The 21082-nt window shown below is 45.6% G+C and overlaps 1 protein-coding gene across 3 annotated transcripts in view; it reads right to left on the reverse strand.

Annotated features, from left to right (window-relative positions):
* Positions 1 to 21082, reverse strand: part of MERTK (MER proto-oncogene, tyrosine kinase) — a 119261-nt gene that overhangs the window by 51143 nt on the left and 47036 nt on the right. For all 3 annotated transcript variants that reach the window (XM_066377743.1, XM_066377742.1, XM_066377744.1), the window contains exons 5-6: positions 6413 to 6499; positions 3487 to 3602 (exon numbers count right to left, since the gene is read on the reverse strand). In XM_066377743.1, coding sequence (XP_066233840.1) covers positions 3487 to 3602; positions 6413 to 6499 — 203 coding nt within the window. The remainder of the gene's footprint in view (positions 1 to 3486; positions 3603 to 6412; positions 6500 to 21082) is intronic.

The following is a 21082-nucleotide window of genomic DNA, read 5'->3' on the forward strand; positions in this document are numbered from 1 at the left end:
GTGAAGTACGAGTCTTAATTGCTAAATCTGGTCACCAACCAGAAATGGAGAGAAGAGTGGGTAAAGGGAGGCAGAGCTAGCTGGGAGGGACGGGGGGAGATAGAATAACCATGTTGGTGCCACAGGATCTGATCTGGTGCTCACAGGATGATTGTTCACTTAGACAATGTCGCTCAAAGCCAAAGTAAAGAGGGAGAGGGGGAGGGGAAGAGAGAGAGAGAGAGAGTGAAACTTGTGTGCCTTCATCTTCAACCTTCAGGGCCTGAAACACCAGGTGTTTTCAGACCTTCCAACTACTCCACTCTACTTTGTGCTATTTCCTGTCTCAGTGTAGGGCAGTTCATCTTCAAAGTCCCCCTGAAGGAAACGATCCTCATGTCGGAGGAAGCTCTTATCCTATTAACAGTCAGCAACTTGGTAACAGTTTTTATTTATTCATTTTTTAATTTTCCATTAATTTGAGAGAGAGAGAGAGAGAGAGAACCATCAATTCATTGTTCCACTTAGTTGTACACTCATTGATTGCTTCTCATATGTGCTATGACTGGGATCAAACTCACAACTTCTGTGCACCAGGACAATGCTCTATCCTCTGAGCCACCTGGCCAGGCTGGTAACAGTTTTTAAAAGGGCTGTCCATGCTTCAGCTATGCTCCTGTATAGGGACAGCCATGGCCCTACATAGAGAAACAGGTCCTGCTGGTTTCCAACAACAGAGCCCTGAAATATAGGTAGCAAAGACTAACAGAACTGAAGGGAGAAATAGACAATTTAAAAATAACACTTGAGACCCCAGTTCCCCACTTTGCATACCTGACAGAACCACCAGGTGGAAGATCAACAATGAAGCATTAGCAATGAACAAAACTATAACTCAACTGCAGGGACGTAAAATACTCTACCCAGCCCCAACTGGAGATACCTCCTCTTGAGTGCACATGGAGTTCAGTCCAGCATAGAACTTATGCTCAGCCATAAACAAGCCTTGATAAATTTAAAAGGATGGAAATCATACCAGTGTATACTCCAAACACAATAAAAAACATTCAAAATCAACAAAAGAAGAACATTTGAGAAATTCACAACCATGGGTAAGTTAAACAACACAGTCATAAATAACCATTAGGAAAAGAAGAAAACATAAGGAAAATGACAAAAAGCCTGAGATGAATTGGAAAGACACCATAAAAGATAAAAAACTTAGGGGATGCAGCTAAAGCAGGACTTAAGAGGGAAATGAATAGCATCTAAACCCATATTAAAAAGAAGACATTTAAAATCAATCACCTAACCTTTCACTTTAAGAATAAACAACAAGGCCTGACCTGTGGTGGCGCAGTGGATCAAGCATCGACTTGGAATGCTGAGGTCACCGGTTTAAAACCCTGGGCTTGCCTGGTCAAGGCACATATCAGAGTTGATGCTTCCTGTTCCTTCCTGCCTTCTCCCTCCCTCTCTCTCTCTCGCTCTATCTCTCTCTGTCTCTCTTCTCTAAAATGAATAAATAAATAAATATAAATAAAAATCTTAAAAAAAAGAATAAACAACAAAAAAGAGCAAACTAAGCCAAAGCAAAGAGAAGAAAGGAAATAAAGATTAGCACAGAAATGAGTAAAGTACAGAACAGAAAAACTCAAAAAGGCAAAAGTTGGCTTTTCATAAAGATAATAAAACTGACAATTTTCAGCTAGACTGACCAAGAAAAAACAAGATGGAAGACAAACTATTAAAATCAGGAATGAAATTTTTACTTAATTAGAAAAAAATTATAATTGTATCTTAGAAACAACTTTATACCAACAAATTAGATAAAACAGAGGAAATGGACAAATTCCTAGAAATACACAACTACTAAAAGTGACTCAAGAAGGAACAGAAAATCTGAATAGATTGATTCCAAGTAAAAAGATTGAGCAAGTATTCAAAACACTACTCACAAAGAGAAGCTCAGAGCCAGATGGCCTCTCTGGGGACGTCTACCAAATATTTTAAAAATGAACACAATCTTTCACAAACTCTTCCAAGAAACAGAAAAGAAGGAATACTTCCCAACTCATTTTATGAGGTCCATATCACCCAGATACTGAAACCAGAAGAAGCCAACACAAGAAAACTACAGCCCACTATCTCTTATGGATGCATAGTGATGGTTATACAACTCTGCAAGTATACTAAAAATCACTGAGCTGTACACGTCAAATGGGTGAATACCTTCCCCCAAAAAAGCTGTAAAAAAATATTCCTGGTGAGGACTTTTAGACACAACAAGATTCCTGACACTTACCAGTACTTGGGAGAGTTACAAATAAAGCTAGGTGAGAACTAAGTAAGGCTTGGGGCAGTGGGGTGAGGGTACAGGCTATTTTGAAGATAATGTATGCTTTCACTTTTCAAAGCAGGAGCAGCTGTTACACAATAGTGGGAGGCAATAAAGCAGGGAAACTAATTCCATTTGGTATTGAAAACTTCTTTGGAAGTCATTTCCTTAAGGTGAGTGGGTATAAATAGCATGTGTCAGGTTAACATGTTTTGACTAATAAAACCAGACTTTTATGAAACTAAAAACAATTCTTGACCCTACTGTATGGTAACATACATAATCACGTTTTCAGCAGATAACCTGTATGTATTCACTACCTGTTCTGCATGCAATGTCTCTCCTGACACATTAAGGGGCAAATGGTTCTGAGCACTGCTTCTTGCGTAAACTTCCTGGGTCTGAATTCCACTCAGGGCTTTGAATCTCTGCAAAGCCCCTGGGCCATTCTGGGCATTCAGGAAAGAAACAGTATGGTTACTTTCCATGTTTATAAAACTAACACTCAGAGCATGGCATGAACTCACTGCAGGATGGCTAACTTCTATTTTACTCCAGTTTTATGTAGTGGTTAAAAATGTTTGAAGATTTTGCAAGGTCTGTAAGGCCCAGGTTTCCCAGGAGTCACGGACTAAGGTGCAATAGTCACTAGCAAAAATGACCCAGCTCATGCCTGCATGCCTATCCTTCATGGCCATCAGCCCATAAAAAAAAAAAATTTTTTTTTAAATTTTCCAGTGATTTGAGAAAGAAGGGAAGGGAGGAAAGGGCAAGAGGGAGAGAGAGAGAGAAGTATCGATTCACTGTTCCACTTAGTTGTCTCACTTAGCTGTGTACTCATTGATTGCCTCTCATGCATGGCCTGACTGGGGATCAGACCAGCACGCCAAGGATGAGGCTCTATCCACTGAACCACCTGGCCAGGGTTGTACTCTAAATATTAATTCTCCCTGGCCTGGTGGTTCTCTCTGGTTGGGCCCTGGCCATGCACAGGAAGGAGGTGGCTTCTGGAGCAGAAAATCGTAAGACTGCATGTAGGTGGACAGTGAGCTAGGGCTCTGAATGGAAGTGTTGAAATGGCCATAGTGCCCAGATGCAGAAGGAAAAAAAAGTCAGGGAGACCCACAGGGCACCTAATGGTGACTTTCTTCTGTACCTTGGAAGTTTACCTGAATGTTGCAACCGCTGAATGGGGAGTATCCATCAAAGCCCAGGACCCAGGAGATCAGGATGCTGTGGGCGCTCCTGTTGTGAATGCTGACATCAGTTGGTGGGGCAGGAAGGGCTACACAGAAAACAAAGACACAAAAACAGTTATAAACCACAAGAGGCCAAGTGATCAGACACATTAATACCAGGCCTGTTTCCATTTCTTAAGAAAACTTAAACACAAGTTTTAAAGAGGAGTCACCCTATACCTGACAGTGACTGTATTAGTCTACAGATAGGCCTTCCAGCAATAGGGTGGCTCTGTCTGGGACGCAGCCTGTTTCCCGCCCACTGATAACGGGAGAGCTTTTAGCTGAAAAAGGATGTGGAGATGTCCATCTCCTTTACTGAGCTTGTGACTTCGGTCCTACTGTGTGCAGGCACCCTGCTGGGTACTCAGTGGGGAAGGAGAGACACAGCCCTGCTCCGGTGGAGCTCTTGCCTGAGCTGGGGACACCCATGTGAGCAGAGGTTAGGGGCGCCCTGTGTGGAGAAGAGAAGGAGGCCACAGGAGCATGAGTGTGCACATATGTGCGTACATACGTACGTATGTGTGTGGAGGGGGGAGGAAGCAGATGAGGGTCAGTTCAAGCAAGAGCCCACTGCCTTTGTGAGGGGTGGGGGTATCATAGAGTATATGATGACCTCGGCCACACGAGGGATGTGGACAGTATTTTAATTAGAATCTAAGGAGGATTTGAAGTCTGGGGTCTTATTTTCTTGTGCTAAATTTAATTCTTAATTAATAGTAATAATCATACTTATAATAAAACATGATGACTAACAGTGTGTGCTTTCAATGCATCCCATTTTATGGTCTCCAACTCATTTCATTATTATTAGAATCCAATCAGAGAGGTCATTTTACCATCCCTGTTTATGGATGACAACACTGAGGATCAGAGAAGTTAAGAGTTGCCAAAGGTCACAGAGCAGTAAAATGGGGGACTTGAACTCAGGTATGTTGACCCCAGAGCTCGTGTCACTCAACAGGACATGGGAGGCTGGATGACGGGGCAGCAAGCAAACCAGTGCAAGCACCAGCAGGAACAGGGCGTCTGATCGCCCACTGGCCACTGTATGGCCCAGGGCATAGCTGAGTGCTCTCCCTAAACTCAGTTCCCTCTTCTATTCACGGAGACAGTAACAGCACTGTTCCACGGGGCTGCGGTGAGGGTGAGATGAGGTGACACGTGTGAGGTCTGTGGGAGGCGTGGAGGAGGGGAAGGCCATGGCGGGAGGGCTGGGCCATGTTAAGCACACACAAGGTGCTACATTCAGGAGTTTCAGTTTTACCAGTAGACATGCAGCTTAGTGAGTGGGGGAAAAGAAGTATTTTGTTTGACTCACTCCATAAATAGATTAGCTGTAGAACTGCCCTAAAATGTCTGCCTTTCCACATCAAAATTTGGCCACAGATACTCAAGTTAACAACAGACTAGAAGAAGCGAGTCTTGGTTGCTTTGACAAATATTTTTAAATAAATAAAAGCCAAAATCATAAGTTTTGGAAACAGAACATTAAAAAAAAATCTAAGCTGAGATTCTGTGTGAAGTAAAAATTAAAGGAGAACTTCACCGTTTACAGATTTTTAAATTTGAAGATGTCTACGCTTGTTGAAATGTCTCATAAATTTATGCTTACTCATGAATTTCTGAAATTCCCCACATTTCCTTTGGGAGTGGTAATGATGGGTTTCGGCACAAAGGAAGGAAGTTATACGGTTTCTCCTGCTCAGTTTTCCACCCAGTGATCCAGAAAACGCCCCTTCATTCAGAACAAAGTACTGAGACAGAAAACTAGCCCGAGTTTCTGTGAGAGCGAGCAAGAAAGGAAGACAATTTGAAAAGGAATAAATAGATAGTATTTACATTTAGGTTTTCTTTTCTTTTCAAGTTTAAAGATTTAAATGCTTTTGATCCCATAGATAATGCAGGAAGAGGCAGTTGATTGGATTGGAATGTCCCCACAGCTGGGGGGGGCCTTCCAGTATGAGCCTCTATTACCCCATGTCCCAGCCCAGGGGAGGCAAGAGGGACAGGGAGGTGAGGACAAAAGGACAGGAGCACTGGGCCAGGAAGGAAAGGGACCTTGCCCTGCTCTTCTCCTCACCTTGGAGCAGAAGCTGGTAGACAGGCTTCACCCAGCTGCCCTGGGAAGGACAGAGCCTGTTCCTAGACTAAGGACCCCAGCTGCACCCACCCCAGGGGCTCTTCTGGGAATAATGGGGACTAGTTCAGGCTAGAAGAGGGAAAAGTGAAAATAGGTGTACGGAAAACAGCAGTGTTAGGCTTGCTTGCTTGCACTTTGCATGTAAACACATGGCAGCAGAGCCACGTGTGTGTAGCCTATGTAAGGATATGGGTACTTTCCCTCAGGGCGATTGCTTGCCCGCCACTGTGAGGGGATGTTTTTCTGTTTGTTCGCCTGCTGCCATGAGAAGAGGTTTTCCCCTGCCTGTGTGCTCGCCCGCTGTTGTGAGACTTTATTAAACAGGAATGGCCCAATGCTTTCCGGCTCTGCTGTTCCTCTATCGTCTGCCCGAATCCAATGTGGACCTGCCTGGCCTTGGCCACCGGCATTATAGATAGTCAAGGTTAACAGTTCAGCCTATTTTCTTCTCAGGCTAAGCACAGCTAAACTGGCTAATGTTTACCAAATGTATGTGCCGGGTACTCTTGTGAGCGCCTTTACTCACATGATCTCATTTAAGCCTCAATATCAGGTAGGCTGTAATTAATTACCCCGTTTTACAGAGGGGAACACGCACCAGAGAAGTCAGGGACTTCTGTTAAGATCACAGAGGCCGTCAATGGGGAAGTCAGGGCCCGAGCTGTCACCATTCCCCCAGCTCCCAGACATTCTCAAGGGACTGGCCCTGCTCACCTTTGATGTTGACTTGTATGCCCTTGGACACAGTCAGCCCCTTGTCATTGTGGGCTTCACAGCTGAAGACTGCTGTCTCAGTCAGACCTGAAGCAGAACGAGACCGTGAGACCAGCTGCAGAGAAAACAGGCCGCTGCTCAGAAAACTGTGCGGTGTTTGGGCGTGCTTTTCCTCCTTGGCTCACTGCTTCAAGCCATAAATGCAAAATTAATTTTAAAAGTGTTCTGATGTTTTGGTGGTGGTGGTGGTGGGGACCCACACCTGGGATTAAATCCTAGGTGCCAGGAGTAACCAGGGGCCTGAAAGGCAGCTGTTTTTCACTCAAATCATTTTTTCCCTGATGGTGAGACATTAGGTAACAAGCAGTATCATTTAGATTTTTGAATTTCTACAAGGAGGTGTGGGATCGCTGGCCCCACTATCAAGTAAAGTGGTTTCTGAGGCTCCTCAGTCTCCTGTGGCTCAGCCACTTGGTACACCATGGACACATCACAATTCCAAAACAGCAAGATAAAAGCGATAGTTTAAAAAATTTCAGATGATCTGCTCTAACAAGTTCTTACTTAATAGTAAAAATCAGCCAACTCATCAGGAATTATTATACAAACAAGGCATTTTTACTACTTGAAGATAATAGTGCTAAATAAAAAACCACTTTTAAAAAATCATGTCTGAGGTATGAAGGCCTCTGACTTATTAATTTTAAGTAGAAAAGAAGGGTGGTAACCCAAGTCTAATTTCATTTTTCAATAAAGGAACCTGGGTTCCTTTGAGAAATAGATGATTCTCAGATGGGGGCAAGAAACATGTCAGATGAACCTGGGACAAAATATAACACAAACACAGCAACACACATACACCCACACACACGGGGATACAGCAGAGACAACAGGAACTGAAAGTGTTCCCAATGGCCACAACTGGAACAATTTAAGCAAAAAAATAAATGAAGTGCCCACTGGATTGTAACACAAAGTACACTGCTCACAATAATTAGGGGATATTTCAAAATGAATATAAAGTGATAAAAAAGCATTTGATTTTATTAAACAAGAACATCAGAAAAGCAAATGACAAGTCAAAGAAAGTTGTTCAATTATGCAAATGAGATGTAAAACCAACTTTTATTTCACTGGTGAAAATGCACTATACAAAAGGCTGAAAGTCCTGGAGTATCTGCATGTTCCCTGATCTTGAAAGTGCACATCCTACAGTTTCCCAGCCCTTGCAAAGCTCCCGCAACACGATTTGCCCGAGTGCGAAGCCTGGAGAGCCACAGGACGTCTTGAAGCTGGTCCAACACAGACGACAGTGACAACAGCACTTGGAACATCCCAAAGCATGATTAGCAAACTGTGGGATCACTTTTAAGAGACTGGCACAGTATGAAGAAGACGAGGGCAGGGTCACCCATCTGCCACAACAGCAGGAGCTGACTGCTACTTGACCTTACTGACAAGAAGGAACAGGTGCAGCAATGCAACAGAGCTGCGGGGACAGTTTCTTGCTGCCACTAGATGACAGATATGCACCCAGACAGTAGGAAATCAGCCCCATCGTGTTGGATTGCATGCCCAGCAACCAATGGAATGCATTCTGTTATCTGCTGAACACCTTAGAACCCACAGAAGGTGAGCTGATGAGCATCGTCATTGGACCCATGATGAGTGGTCAACTGTCCTTTTATCTGATTAGTCACGGTTCAGTCTGCAGCCTGACAATCATTGTGTCCTGATCTGGCGTGAGCGAGAAACATGGGAGAATCCACGTTTCATGTGAGACAGGGACTTCTTCAGTGGTGGCAGAATCATGGTGTGGGCTGGCATCAGCATTGGTAGTCGTACCGACCTCCACGTCATCAGAAACGGATCGCTGATTGCTGTCAGATATCGAGATGAGGTCCTGCTCCCTATAGTGGTACCCGAGGCTGGAGCAGTTGAAAACAACTTTCTTTTCATGGACGACAATGCAAGGCCCCACTGTGTGCATCTCTTCAACAACACGCTTCAGGGGGCAAGAATGAGCAGATGGACTGGCCTTCACGTTCTCCAGACCTGAATCCCATTGAACATGCTTGGGATGCACTGGGAAGATGTCCAGCAAACCGTCCAATGCCTCCCACAACGCTTCTTGAGCTGGAGGTTGCCCTAGAGCAAGAGTGGCAGAGGATCCCACAAGAACTGCTGGGCGATCTGATCCTGTCCTGCCCCATCGCTGTCCGTGTGTTTTGGCAGTCTTGGGTGACCATACACCCTACTGAACAGTCAATGTGTGGCACTCTCGCCCAGTTTGACATGCTTCTGTTCACCCCCCCCCAATATGTCACTTGCTACTCAATCACGATAACTGAGTTTGCATCTTATTTGCATAACTGAACAACTTTGTTTGACTTGTTTGCTTTTCTGATATTCTTGTTTAATAAAAAACATCAAATACTTCTTTCTTTTATCACTTAATATTCATTTTGAAATATCCCCTAGTTTTTGTGAGCAGTTTGTAAAACAAATGTCCACAAGTCTATACTGATATAGATAAGCAATTAAATAAAAGGAGGAGACTAAACAAACCTCCCCAATAATTAACATGGGTGCTCAGACCTCAGGAGGGAGTGTAACTGACCCTCCTTAAGTGCGGGCTGCGTAAAGCGACTTCTTTCCAGAGAGGGCAGTGTGAAAAGGAAATAAAAGAAAAACTTTAGTGTAGGAAAACTGACAAACATCAGCTCACCCAGGTGATCAAAGTCAACACCAACAATGATAAGTCACATGGACAGAATGTACCCTCCATATGATGTGATGCAAATGGCACTTCCCCCCGGCAGTCCTCCCCAAAACAGGTAACCTAAGTGTACTCACGGAAAAGACATCAGGCAGGTCTAACGGTGGGATAGTCTACAAAAAACCTGCCCTGTCCTCCTCAAAGAACAAACAAATAAACCACACCCCTCATGAGCACAGACAACAGTGTGGTGAGGACAAGAGGACAAGTAGAGGAGGCAGGAGAGGGTACAGCGTGGACAAATGACTTGGGAAGGTGAACACACAATACAATATACAGACGATGTTTTACAGAATTGTACATGTGAAATCCATACAATATCATTAACCAATGTCACCCCAATAAATTCAATAAAAAATAAATTAAAAAAACTATCAAGGCCATTGAAAATAAAAACAGTTGGAGGAACTGTCATAGCCGAGAGGAGCCTAAGGTGACATAGCAACTAAATTCTGGATGAAATTTTGGAATAGCAAAAGAAAGTTAGATAAAAACAAAGGAAATGTGAATTGAGTGTATGTAGGTAATAACACTGTATCAGTATTGGTTCATTAATTATAACGACTCTGCCACACTAAGGTAAGATGTCAATAGTAGGGGAGAGGGGATCCTCTGTACCACTTCCACAATTTTTCTATAAATCCAATACTATTCTAACCATTAAAAAGGTTATTTTAAGAAAAACACAGCCACCCTGGCTGGCTGGCTTAGTGGTAGAGCGTCAACCCAGTGTGTGGAAGTTCTGAATTTGATTCCTGGTCAGGGCACACAGGAAAAGCAACCATCTACTTCTCCACCTCTCTCCCTTCCCTCTCTTCTCTCTCTTCCTCTCCTGCAGCCATAGCTCCAACAGTTCAAGCAAGTTGGCCCTGGGCGCTGAGGACGGCTTGTGGCCTCACCTCAGGCACTAAAATAGCTTGGTTGCCGAGCAACAGAGCAGCAGCCCCAAATGGGCAGAGCATCGCCCAGTAGGGGGCTTGCCAGGTGGATCCCCGTTGGGACATATGCAGGAGTCTGTCTCTGCCTCCTTGCCTCTCACTTAATTGATAGATAAAATGGTTACTCAGCCACCATCTTTCTTAAGAATAATGCAGACCTGACAGAGGAAGAACTTGCTCACTCAGTAGTCTGGCTCAGACCTCCTTTGCAGCTGGATGCTGACTAGGGACAATTGGATCAGAGTGCAAATAATTTTGAGGAACTGTGGTGCCACTCCCAACCACAAACAGAAGAAGCTATCCTGCTGCTACCTTTGCCCAAGGTCCTCTGATGAATCCACATCACCCCTGCCCCATCCCTTCCTGGGGGCTGACACCCTTTGCTGGTCTCAGCCTGCCTACACCCAGGTGCTTTTAAAATAAATTTTCCTGGCCCTGGCTGGTTGGCTCAGCGGTAGAGCGTCGGCCTGGCGGGTGGGGGACCCGGGTTCGATTCCCGGCCAGGGCACATAGGAGAAGCGCCTATTTGCTTCTCCACCCCACCTCCTTCCTCTCTGTGTCTCTCTTCCCCTCCCGCAGCCGAGGCTCCATTGGAGCAAAGATGGCCCGGGCGCTGGGGATGGCTCCTTGGCCTCTGGCCCAGGTGCTAGAGTGGCTCTGGTCGCAGCAGAGCGACGCCCCTGAGGGGCAGAGCATCACTCCTGGTGGGCGTGCCGGGTGGATCCCGGTCGGGTGCATGCGGGAGTCTGTCTGACTGTCTCTCCCCGTTTCTGGCTTCAGAGAAATACAAATAAATAAATAAATAAATAAATAAATTTTCCTTTTAGAACACACTAGCCGTGTGTTTTCAGTTCATTCGGTGGTTTCTGACTTTCATTAATAAAAAAAAAAAAAAAGAAAGAAAGAAAGAAAAACATAGCCATGTATGCCCTCTAGTTTCATCTGTAAACTTCTCTATCTCTGTCTCTGGCACAGAGTCCACATAATAAACCAGAGGAAGACAGCCAGACAGAATTCTTGAAAATACAGCACCATTTGCTTCTTGCTTAAAAAGCTTATTTTGTTTCCTTCTATTCATCTACTTGTGTAGGGCATGCTCCATCTGATAATTTTAAAATATAAAGCTTGTCGTGAACAAAGTAATTAAATGTTTAAAAAAACAAAAAGGAATACGCAGCCAGGCCTGAAGCAAGACAGGCTTGGTCACATGCCCGAGGACTGCGTCCAGGAGCAGATCTGGGAAGAGGTGCAAATCTGGTCCCTCTTGTGTTGGTGCTTCTCCTGAGTGGTTCCACGTGCAGAGAAAAATCAGTGCCCGAGGTTTCTGTTCTTCTCTATCCAGATGAAAGTTTGTCCTGGTGTCTGAGTTCTGTTGACCACACAAGGCCCCTCAAGAAAAAAACAGACATATGGGCCTCTGTCCTACCATCCTGTGGGGACCATTTACTACTCTCTAAAACAGCGGTTCTCAACCTGTGGGTCGTGACCCCGGCGGGGGTCGAACGACCAAAACACAGGGGTTGCCTATTTAGGTTTGTTTTGGTCGTTCGACCCCCTCCCCCAGGGTCGCGACCCACAGGTTGAGAACCGCTGCTCTAAAATGTCCTATCAGAATCGAACAGACATTTCAGGTATTTTAACTTTCCAAGATGAGGAGTAATGCTATCATATTGCTGAGCTAGATAGATTCTCCTGACAATTCCAGGTGCCAAGAAACTCAGTTTCAGGTAAGATCCAGGCTCTTCCCAGTTGTTCACCTGCTCCCAGGGGAGGGATGAAACCACTGATAGTCTGTGTGGTGTTTAAAAAACATTTATTGCCCTGAAGAGAGAAGCCTTTATTTCAAACTCTTCAGCCACATCTACAAAAGGACACCTGTGGGGACCCTGCCCCTGCAGTCTTTGTATCTTCTGCTTGTTTTCCTCCCAAAAAAATTTGAAAAATATATGTAGCCTCTCACACCTTTTGAGATTTGCATCTTAAACTGTTCCCAATTTAAACAGCTGCAAATATTGTAACCCTGACTACATCCTAACATTCTGAAGTAAAACTCCTTTAAAAGCTCCTATGCAACATGTGCAGGAATGTGTGTTGTAATTTTCCAGAGGCAGTATGCTGAGTGATGTCATTAGCACTATTAGCTATTGGAATATGTGCTTGTGTGGTTCTGTGTTACAAGTTTTCAGTTCTAATTTCTAATTTGATATACATAGTGACAGAGAGAACTTACATAACCCAAAACTCTTGGGTCCTCAATAGTTTTTAAGACTACAATTTTAAAGGGATCTTGAGAGAAAAGCAATTGAGAATTAAGGCCCACAGTGACTCAAGTTAAGTCTGAAGGGGTCTTTTTTCTTTTGAAAAGTAAGGGAGCAATGATAGAGAAGCAGGAGGTGGGACAGAAGAGCTGGCTCAGCATCTGGACTTTGGGCCCTTTTGTCTGGCTTGGATCTCGGAGAAGAAGACACCCTGGATGTGGATGAAGACACTGACCCCTGTAAATCACCACCTGAGGCCCAGGCTGCCAATCGCTATTTTACAGTCAGCCTGTGACACTTTGGTTTCTATACCACTTTTAACCTTTCAGGTCGTAAGTTTCCAAACAAGATGCCCATGTCACCAGGCTCCATGAACTTGCAAAACTTGACCTATATTTAGAAAAATCAGCTTTGGCTCAATCAGAAGACACAGGGAGTGGCTTTCTTCTTCTTTTTTATTTGAACAAACATTTGCAGGCTAAAATCGATCATTTGAGTTCAGTGACTGTTGCCAAAACTCTTAGTAAATACTTGAGTACAAAGTACAAGTGACATTCTGTCCGTGAGGGACGAACTGGCCCTTCTGTAAATCAGGAGGATGGGTGGGTTTCACTGAGATGTTACCCACTGTCTTTCAGGCCTGCGGGCTTATCAATGCAGGAAGTAAAACTGCTTATTGTGGGACATGACTTCAGGTTAAGTGGGCAGTCAGCTTTCCTCTTTGTTTCCTTTCAGAGTGAACACAAAGTCAGGAAAACCAGCTGTAGCAAACACCCTGCCACCAGCACCCACTCCCTTTCAGAACCACCAGAAGGAGCCAAGCAACGATGGCCGCAGTTCTCAACAGACGCCAACAGATGCCAGCAGAGAGAGTGGAGCTGGGCAAAGCCAGTGGACGTCCTCCAACAGAGGTGGGCACGTGAGACCAGATGCAGTTCTCTTGGCTCACTGTATTCAGTTACACTTCTTTTGGTACGAGATGCCCCACTACAGTCACTTCTCAGCCTGGGTTGGACGCAGTGACGGGTGTGCACAGGAGAGACAGCTCCCTCTCTCTGGAGGAGCAATACCCACCAGACTGGAATAGACCTGCAGGTTTTATACCCACACTCTTGTTGCTTTCCAGGGAAGAAATGAGCCAGCCCTCAGTCTCCGCCCTCCCACCCACCCTGCCCCAAGTGCCCGTCTCCCTGAGCCCTGTCCTCTGCCTATGGCCCTCGTTACACCGTTGCATCCCACTCCACTCCAGGATGGCTTATGACCCTCTTGCTTGGTATTCTGCTGGTTAAAAAAAAAAGCCTTTGACACAAAGTCTGAAAGATATTTTAAGGAACATCAAGTTTCAGGATGTTCCCTTGAGGGAAGGACATTCAGAACCGCTGAGGAAGCAACTTCTAAGAGCACAGTTAGGCTGCTTCTTTGAGTTCTGGATTAAGCAATCCTGTCCTTTCATTTTTTTCCTTGTTTCTTTTTCTGCCAAAAGAAGCAAGAAACAGAAGAATGTGCTGCATATATGAGGGAGCTTATGCTCACTAACTGAACTCACTGTCTGCCCTGAATTTATTTACTTACTGAGTAGTAGTTACTATGTGTCAGACACACTTCCAGGCATTGGGGAAGTGTCCACAAAAACAAAAAGGAAACTGCCCTCCCAGATCTCATATTCTCAGGGACTGACCTGAGTGAGAAACAATAAGTGCATGCACCCCCAGGAGGTGACTAGTAACATGAAAAAATAGAAGCAGATCAGAGTCCCAGAGGTAGGTGAAGTGGTCAATGATTTTAAATATGTAGATCAGACTAGGTCCTGATGAAATGTCATCTGAGGAAAGTCAGGGTGAAGGAATGGGCCAAGTTTTTACTGGAGGTGAGGGAAGGGTCTAGGCAGAAAAACAGGTGGGACGGGCCTTTCCTTTGTCCTCTAGGTGGGGTGGGAAATCTGGAGCTTTGAGCAGAAGACCGACGTGATCTAATGTGTTTATCAGCATTGTGCTAGCTACCACAGAAAGACTAGAATATCATATGACCTCACTCATTTGAGGAATTTAATGATCAATGTGAACTGAGGAATGGAATAGAGGTAGAAGCGGGATCAAAGGGACCAGAGGGAAAGCAGACAGAGGGAAAGGGGATGATAGGATGGGATCAGAGAAGGGAAAGAGATTGGTTAAATTATATACACATAACACAGCATTACAGAGAGCAGGAAACCAAATCCTGGAGAAAAGGGGGTAGGGGGCTGGGGGGAGGGGGCAAGGGGGATGTTGAGGAGAACACGGGAGGGGGGATGCACTCAGGGGGGACACTAGAATCTATGTAAACCCATAAATTAAAATCAATTAAAAAAACAACAACTAGACCTTAAGCATGTAAAACTCTTTTTTCCGCTCTGGCAGGGTTGGCTCAGTGGTAAAGCGTCGGCCTGGTGTGCAGGAGTCCCGGGTTCGATTCCCGGCCAGGGCACACAGGAGAAGCACCCATCTGCTTCTCCACCCCTCCCCCTCTCCTTCCTCTCCCGCAGTTGGGGCTCCATTGGAGCAAGGTCGGCCCGGGCGCTGAGGATGGCTCTGTGGCCTCTGCCTCAGGCGCTAGAATGGCTCTGGTTGCGGCAGAGCAACGCCCCAGATGGGCAGAGCATCGCCCCCTGGTGGGCATGCCAAGTGGATCCCCGTCGGGTGCATGCGGGAGTCTGTCTGACTACCTCCCTGTTTCCAACTTCAGAAAAATACAAAGAAAAAAAAAAGAGAGAAAAAAACAACAAAAACCCCCTCTTATTTCACACCAATTTTATTCCTGATCTGTATAATGGGCATTAAAAATGACCAACTATATCACACCTTGCTATAAGCTTCACAGTAAATCTTTATAGAAAGCGCCGTGAGAATAATGAACTGATTTATATAAATTCTAATTATGTTACATTAGGTAGGACAAGAGTCTCAAGGTCTGAGCACTCCTAGATGTTATTAGTACATAAATGTTAATCTTTTTAAATGTTAAAATGTAGCACAGTATTTTGCTGACCAGCTAGCTGTAAACAGGATGTGCTTGGGAGTGTGTGTGTGTGGGGGTACCCAACCTGATAAATGTAGCTAACTGCAAAGCAGAAATCAACATATAATTGACCAAATAATGTATGTAAGCAATGGCTAAGCCTGAGTTGGGGAGTATTGGTCAAATAAGTTTGTAAATATGATATATATGTTTGCTCGCTTATAGTTTGCATTGGTTTGTGGGGGACAGGCTGTAAAGCAGGCAGGGTTGTTGTAGCCTAAGTCTTAGTTTTAAGACTAGGCTTTTCCCCACACTCTTGACTGTTGCATGATAGGGGGTGGTGCACTCTTATGAGGAATCCCATTATGCCTCAGATAAGTGGCTTTGTATCAGAGACTTCCTTGTTTGTATATTGGATTAAAGGTTTTGATTTCTACACTATAAAGTGGGGCAGAGGAGCCCATGCTGGAGGAAAGTAGAGAAAGGCCACATGGAGGAGAGGAGAAGCGGCCAAGATGGCAGAGTGCTGAAGGAGAAGCCAGTTTGTGCAGAATTTGTGCAGGGAGAAGGAGATGGGGAACAGAGGTGAATAAGGCTAGTGAGGTAGAAACCTTTGATTCTAGGAAACTCGGTTAAGTCAGTGGCTTTGGGAGCCCTGAACGGAAAGGGAAGTGTTTTCCCACTGTGTGTATTTCTTGCCTGCTAGGTGCAAGCTAGGATTAGAGCTAATGGCCCACCAGTTCTTGGGTCCATTGTTTCATTACCGTCTGTCCGAATCAAATGCGAACCTGCATGGGCCAGGCGGCTGTGATGGTGGCCGTGGCAACTGGCTTCATAGGGAGACATAGCTTTGGATATGAATTCCTTGTCTTTACTTGCTGCAAGTAAATTGTAAAGCCAGAAGCCACGGACACTATCAAAGCAGCCCGGTCCATGCAGGTTCGCATTGGATTCGGACAGTCGGTAAAGAAACAGCGGAGCCAAAAACTGATAGGCCATTTTCTTTAATTCTAGCTTGCACCCGGCGGGCAAGTAAAAACACACACTGGGCTCCAAAACCCACTCACATTCAGTGCTCATAAAGCCACTGACTTATCCGAGTTTCCTAGAATCAAAGGTTTCTAGCTCACCAGCCTTATTCTCCTCAGTTCCCCATCTCCTTCCTTCTCCCTGCATAAACTGCACACAAACTGACATCTCACTCAGCACTCTGCCATCTTGGCTGCTTCTCCTGGCCACATGGCCTCTTTCTGCTCTCTGCTCTGCTCCCTCTGCTCTCTCATGCTATCATCCCCGGAACCAAGAGAGCCAACTCCTGTTCTGCCCCCACTTTATATTGTAGCTTCACAACCTCTAATCCAATATACAAAATAGGGAAGTCTCTAATACAAAGTCACTTCTCTGAGGCATGATTGGATTGTACCACCCCACATCAAACAGGGTGGGAAAAGCTTAATCCCAAAACCAAGCCCCAGGCTACAATGATCCTGCCTGCCCTCAACACACATTAATATCACCTGGGCGACGGCCTCCTCGTGGGCAGCACCGTCTTTAACAAAGTGAGCATAATATATTTTATCTGCCCAACATAAATAAAACTATCATGTAAGAACTATGTCTGGTTCGTGAATAGAGTAACCCAAGTGGCAAACCCCTTGAGTTCAGTAACATTACTGTTGCTATTACAGTGAAAATGAATAATTATATCCAACTAACTAAAAAGAAAAACTAGCTTAGCTGTCTCTAAATGCAGATTTAAATGTAAAGTGAGTATTTAAAAAGCAAGAAAGATGAACATGAGTCCACCACTCTTCTTAGTAAGGTAACTCACAACTGACAGTAACTATTGCATGTAGAAGTTTATAACAGGTAACATTTAAGTCATTCCTGTTGACTGCTTCAGTACTAAGGAACTTTTTGTTCATTATTCTATTTTACTGGATCTTCATAAATGTTCCATGAAGTAGATACTGCTATGATCCCTACTTTATATAAAGAAGTTGAGTAGCTGCCTCACAACACACAACGAAGTGTGCCTTTAGTCTCAGTCAAAGCTGGGGAACTCAACCTGTAGCCTAGAATGCATAAATCCCACCATTAAACACCATGCAGCAATGCATTTAACAGTTCTGCTCTTTTGGGGTCCTAAGTTTTGCCTCTGACAAAGTGGTTCTTTAAAAAAATAAAATAAAATAGCCCTGGCCGGTTGGCTCAGTGGTAGAGTGTTGGCCTGGCATGCAGGAGTCCCAGGTTCAATTCACGGCCAGGGCACACAGGAGAAGCGTCCATCTGCTTCTCCACCCCTCCCCCTCTCCTTCCTCTGTCTCTCTCTTCCCCTCCTGCAGCCAAGGCTCCATTGGAGCAAAGTTGGCCTGGGCACTGAGGATGGCTCCATGGCCTCTGCCTCAGGCGCTAGAATGGCTCTGGTTGCAACAGAGCAACGCCCCAGATGGGCAGAGCATCGCCCCCTGGTGGATCCCGGCCGGGCGCATGCGGGAGTCTGTCTGACTGCCTCCCGTTTCCAACTTCAGAAAAATACAAATAAATAAATAAAACAACTTTGTTTTTAAATAATTTTTGATTCATAAGAAATTGCAGAAATAGTACAGCATTCCTGTCCACCCTGCACTCAGCTTCCCCTGCTGCTAAGATCTTACATAATCAGAGGACACCAACCCAAACCAGCAAAGTGATCTGGTGTGATACCTGCTAGGTTTGGGTCCAGGGCCCCTTTAAACTCAGACTCCCCTCACCCAACTTCTCGCAGGACAACTTCCTCTTTAAGAATCTCCCTCAACAGACCCTCCTCCCTTGTCCTTGCGGCAAAGCCTGAGGGGCCTGTGATTACAGTCATAAATCAGGATAGGTTAACCTGAGCAAACCAGGTGCACCAACCCCCATGTCAGCAGATGCCTGCCTACAGTGGTCTCTATAGCAAACACTCCTTCCCGCAGCTCGGCTGACACCACGAGGGTCGCAGCCTGTCTGTTTTGCAGATACATGAATAAAGTTCTTAAAAAACTTATCAGGCCGCCCTGGCCGGTTGGCTCAGCGGTAGAGCGTCGGCCTAGCGTGCGGAGGACCCGGGTTCGATTCCTGGCCAGGGCACACAGGAGAAGCGCCCATTTGCTTCTCCACCCCTCCGCCTCGCTTTCCTCTCTGTCTCTCTCTTCCCCTTCCGCAGCCAAGGCTCCATTGGAGCAAAGATGGCCGGGGCGCTGGGGATGGCTCTGTGGCCTCTGCCCCAGGCGCTAGAGTGGCTCTGGTCGCAACATGGCGACGCCCAGGATGGGCAGAGCATCGCCCCCTGGTGGGCAGAGCGTCGCCCCATGGTGGGCGTGCCGGGTGGATCCCGGTCGGGCGCATGCGGGAGTCTGTCTGACTGTCTCTCCCTGTTTCCAGCTTCAGAAAAATGAAAAAAAAAAAAAACTTATCAGGCCTTTTGCATCCCTCCTTTGGCGAACATAACAATGTTAGGTTCGGTCCTGGGCCTCTTACCAAAAAACTTCTACTAAGTAGGTTAAACTTTAAGTAATCTGGCACCAGAACAGTTCTGGTAACTCTCCACGTAGGCAAACTTAACTGATAACCCACATCCCCTCATCTAACCCCTCACTGAGACAACCTCCTCAGGAAGGGATCCCCTCACCCAACCCCCCACTGAGACAACCTCCTCAGGAAGGGATCCCCTCACCCAACCCCCCACTGAGACAACCTCCTCAGGAAGGGATCCCCTCACCCAACCTCCCACTGAGACAACCTCCTCAGAAAAAGATCCCCTCACCCAACCCCCCACTGAGACAACCTCCACAGGAAGGGATCCCCTCACCCAACCTCCCACTGAGACAACCTCCTCAGAAAAAGATCCCCTCACCCAACCCCCCACTGAGACAACCTCCTCAGGAAGGGATCCCCTCACCCAACCCCCCACTGAGACAAACAACCTCCTCAGGAAGGGATCCTCTCACCCAACCCCCCACTGAGACAACCTCCTCAGGAAGGGATCCCCTCACCCAACCTCCCACTGAGACAAACAACCTCCTCAGGAAGGGATACCTTCACCCAACCTCCCACTGAGACTACTTCCTCAGGAAGGGGTACTCTCACCTTACCTCCCAAAATTAAGCATATACCACTGACCCCACCCCAAAAATTCACACCAAAACTAACCTGGTTAAACCTTGCTCACTAACCCTATAAAAGCTTAAATCCCCAGACCCATTGGGCTGATGCCGCCAGGGTCTCAGCCCATCTGTTCACAGATGCATAAAGAAATTTCTTATAAAACTCATCAGGCCTGTGGGTCCCTCCTTTGGTGACCTAACAAACAATACCATCAACTAAAACAAAGACCTGTTTCAGATTTCGTCAGTTTCTGTTTTGTTATGTTTGGGGGGGGGGTGTAGCTCTATGAAATTTTATTACAGGTTATGTACAGAAAGGGAACTGTTCCTTTACCCAAAAGCAGCTCATTCCTGCTACCCCTTTTAGGAACATCTTCCTCCAACCAAACCCCGCCAGAGCTGGCCTGTCCACCACCACTGTAACGGTGTCATTTTGAAGCTGTTATATAAACGGAATCTTACAGCATGGAACCTTTGAGGTTGGTTTGTTGACTCAGAATAATGTCCCTTAGACAAAGGACTTCTTGGTTTGTGTCTCTTAAAAATAGCTCTTAAATCAATAGAGGAAAACCTGGTATCAAAGGGACGAAGTGTGTGACCTTCCTGCTAAAAGACCTGTTTGCTCAGAGCAGCCCCCACAAACAGGGCTCTTCAGAGGCTTCTTTAGGTCGCATTCACTCAGTCAGGGGTCAGCAAGGTTTACTTGGGGCTTAATTTCAAGACAGAACTGTGCCTACCTGCAAAGATCCCAGCTCTACATCTGCATGTAACCCCCCCACCCCCACCAAAAGGCACCTCAGGTCACAATGGCCTCAGCACTTAGTTCCTGAAACTCGAATTACTGACAGGGCTCAAGAAGCACACAAGAGGTCCTAAAAATTAGAAACAGATATAAGTAAGGATACTGTTTTATGTCATTCTTTTCTGACATTACAAAATTCAGGTGCTTGGGCACAGCCCACAGTGGCTGGTTGGGTCTGACTGACAGCCAGCACAAGTCCTATGTCAGAAGCCGCACTTGGGTCCAGATCTCCCTCTCTGTCTGCAAAATGGATATAAAAACCCCTGTTCTATTGATTTCACAGAACTGGTTAGCGATATAAATGAGAAAAAGAAATAAGGCTTTAAGTGTAAAGATAATGACACAATGCAAGTTACGGTACAAATGCAAGTCACTGTGTCCCTTTGTTCCAGGGAAAGGACCTAAGACATGGATGGGGCTGTTTGTCATCCGTTTGGGCATCAGTTCCTTCATTCAGTCAGACAGTTCTCTAGTGCCAAGCACTGTGCTGGGTGATGGAGCTAAGCTAATAAATAATTAATGTATGGTAATCACACTGATTAACAACCGAGGGGCAGACAAGAAAATGGCTCTGCCCCAGGTGTCGGGGCGGCACTAGAGTCGTGGAAGAGGCACCCTGGGTGCACAGACAAGGACAGGGTGTCCAGCGAGGTTTTCAGAGAAGTAACACATAAAGGTACAAATACGTCTCCATAAGCAACAGCAAAAAAGTTAAAATAACCTAACTGTTCATCAACAAAGGAATGGTTAAGTAAATTATGGTCCATCCACTCAT

The sequence above is a fragment of the Saccopteryx leptura genome, chromosome 3 (assembly GCF_036850995.1).
Source record: "Saccopteryx leptura isolate mSacLep1 chromosome 3, mSacLep1_pri_phased_curated, whole genome shotgun sequence".
Taxonomy (NCBI): Eukaryota; Metazoa; Chordata; class Mammalia; order Chiroptera; family Emballonuridae; genus Saccopteryx; species Saccopteryx leptura.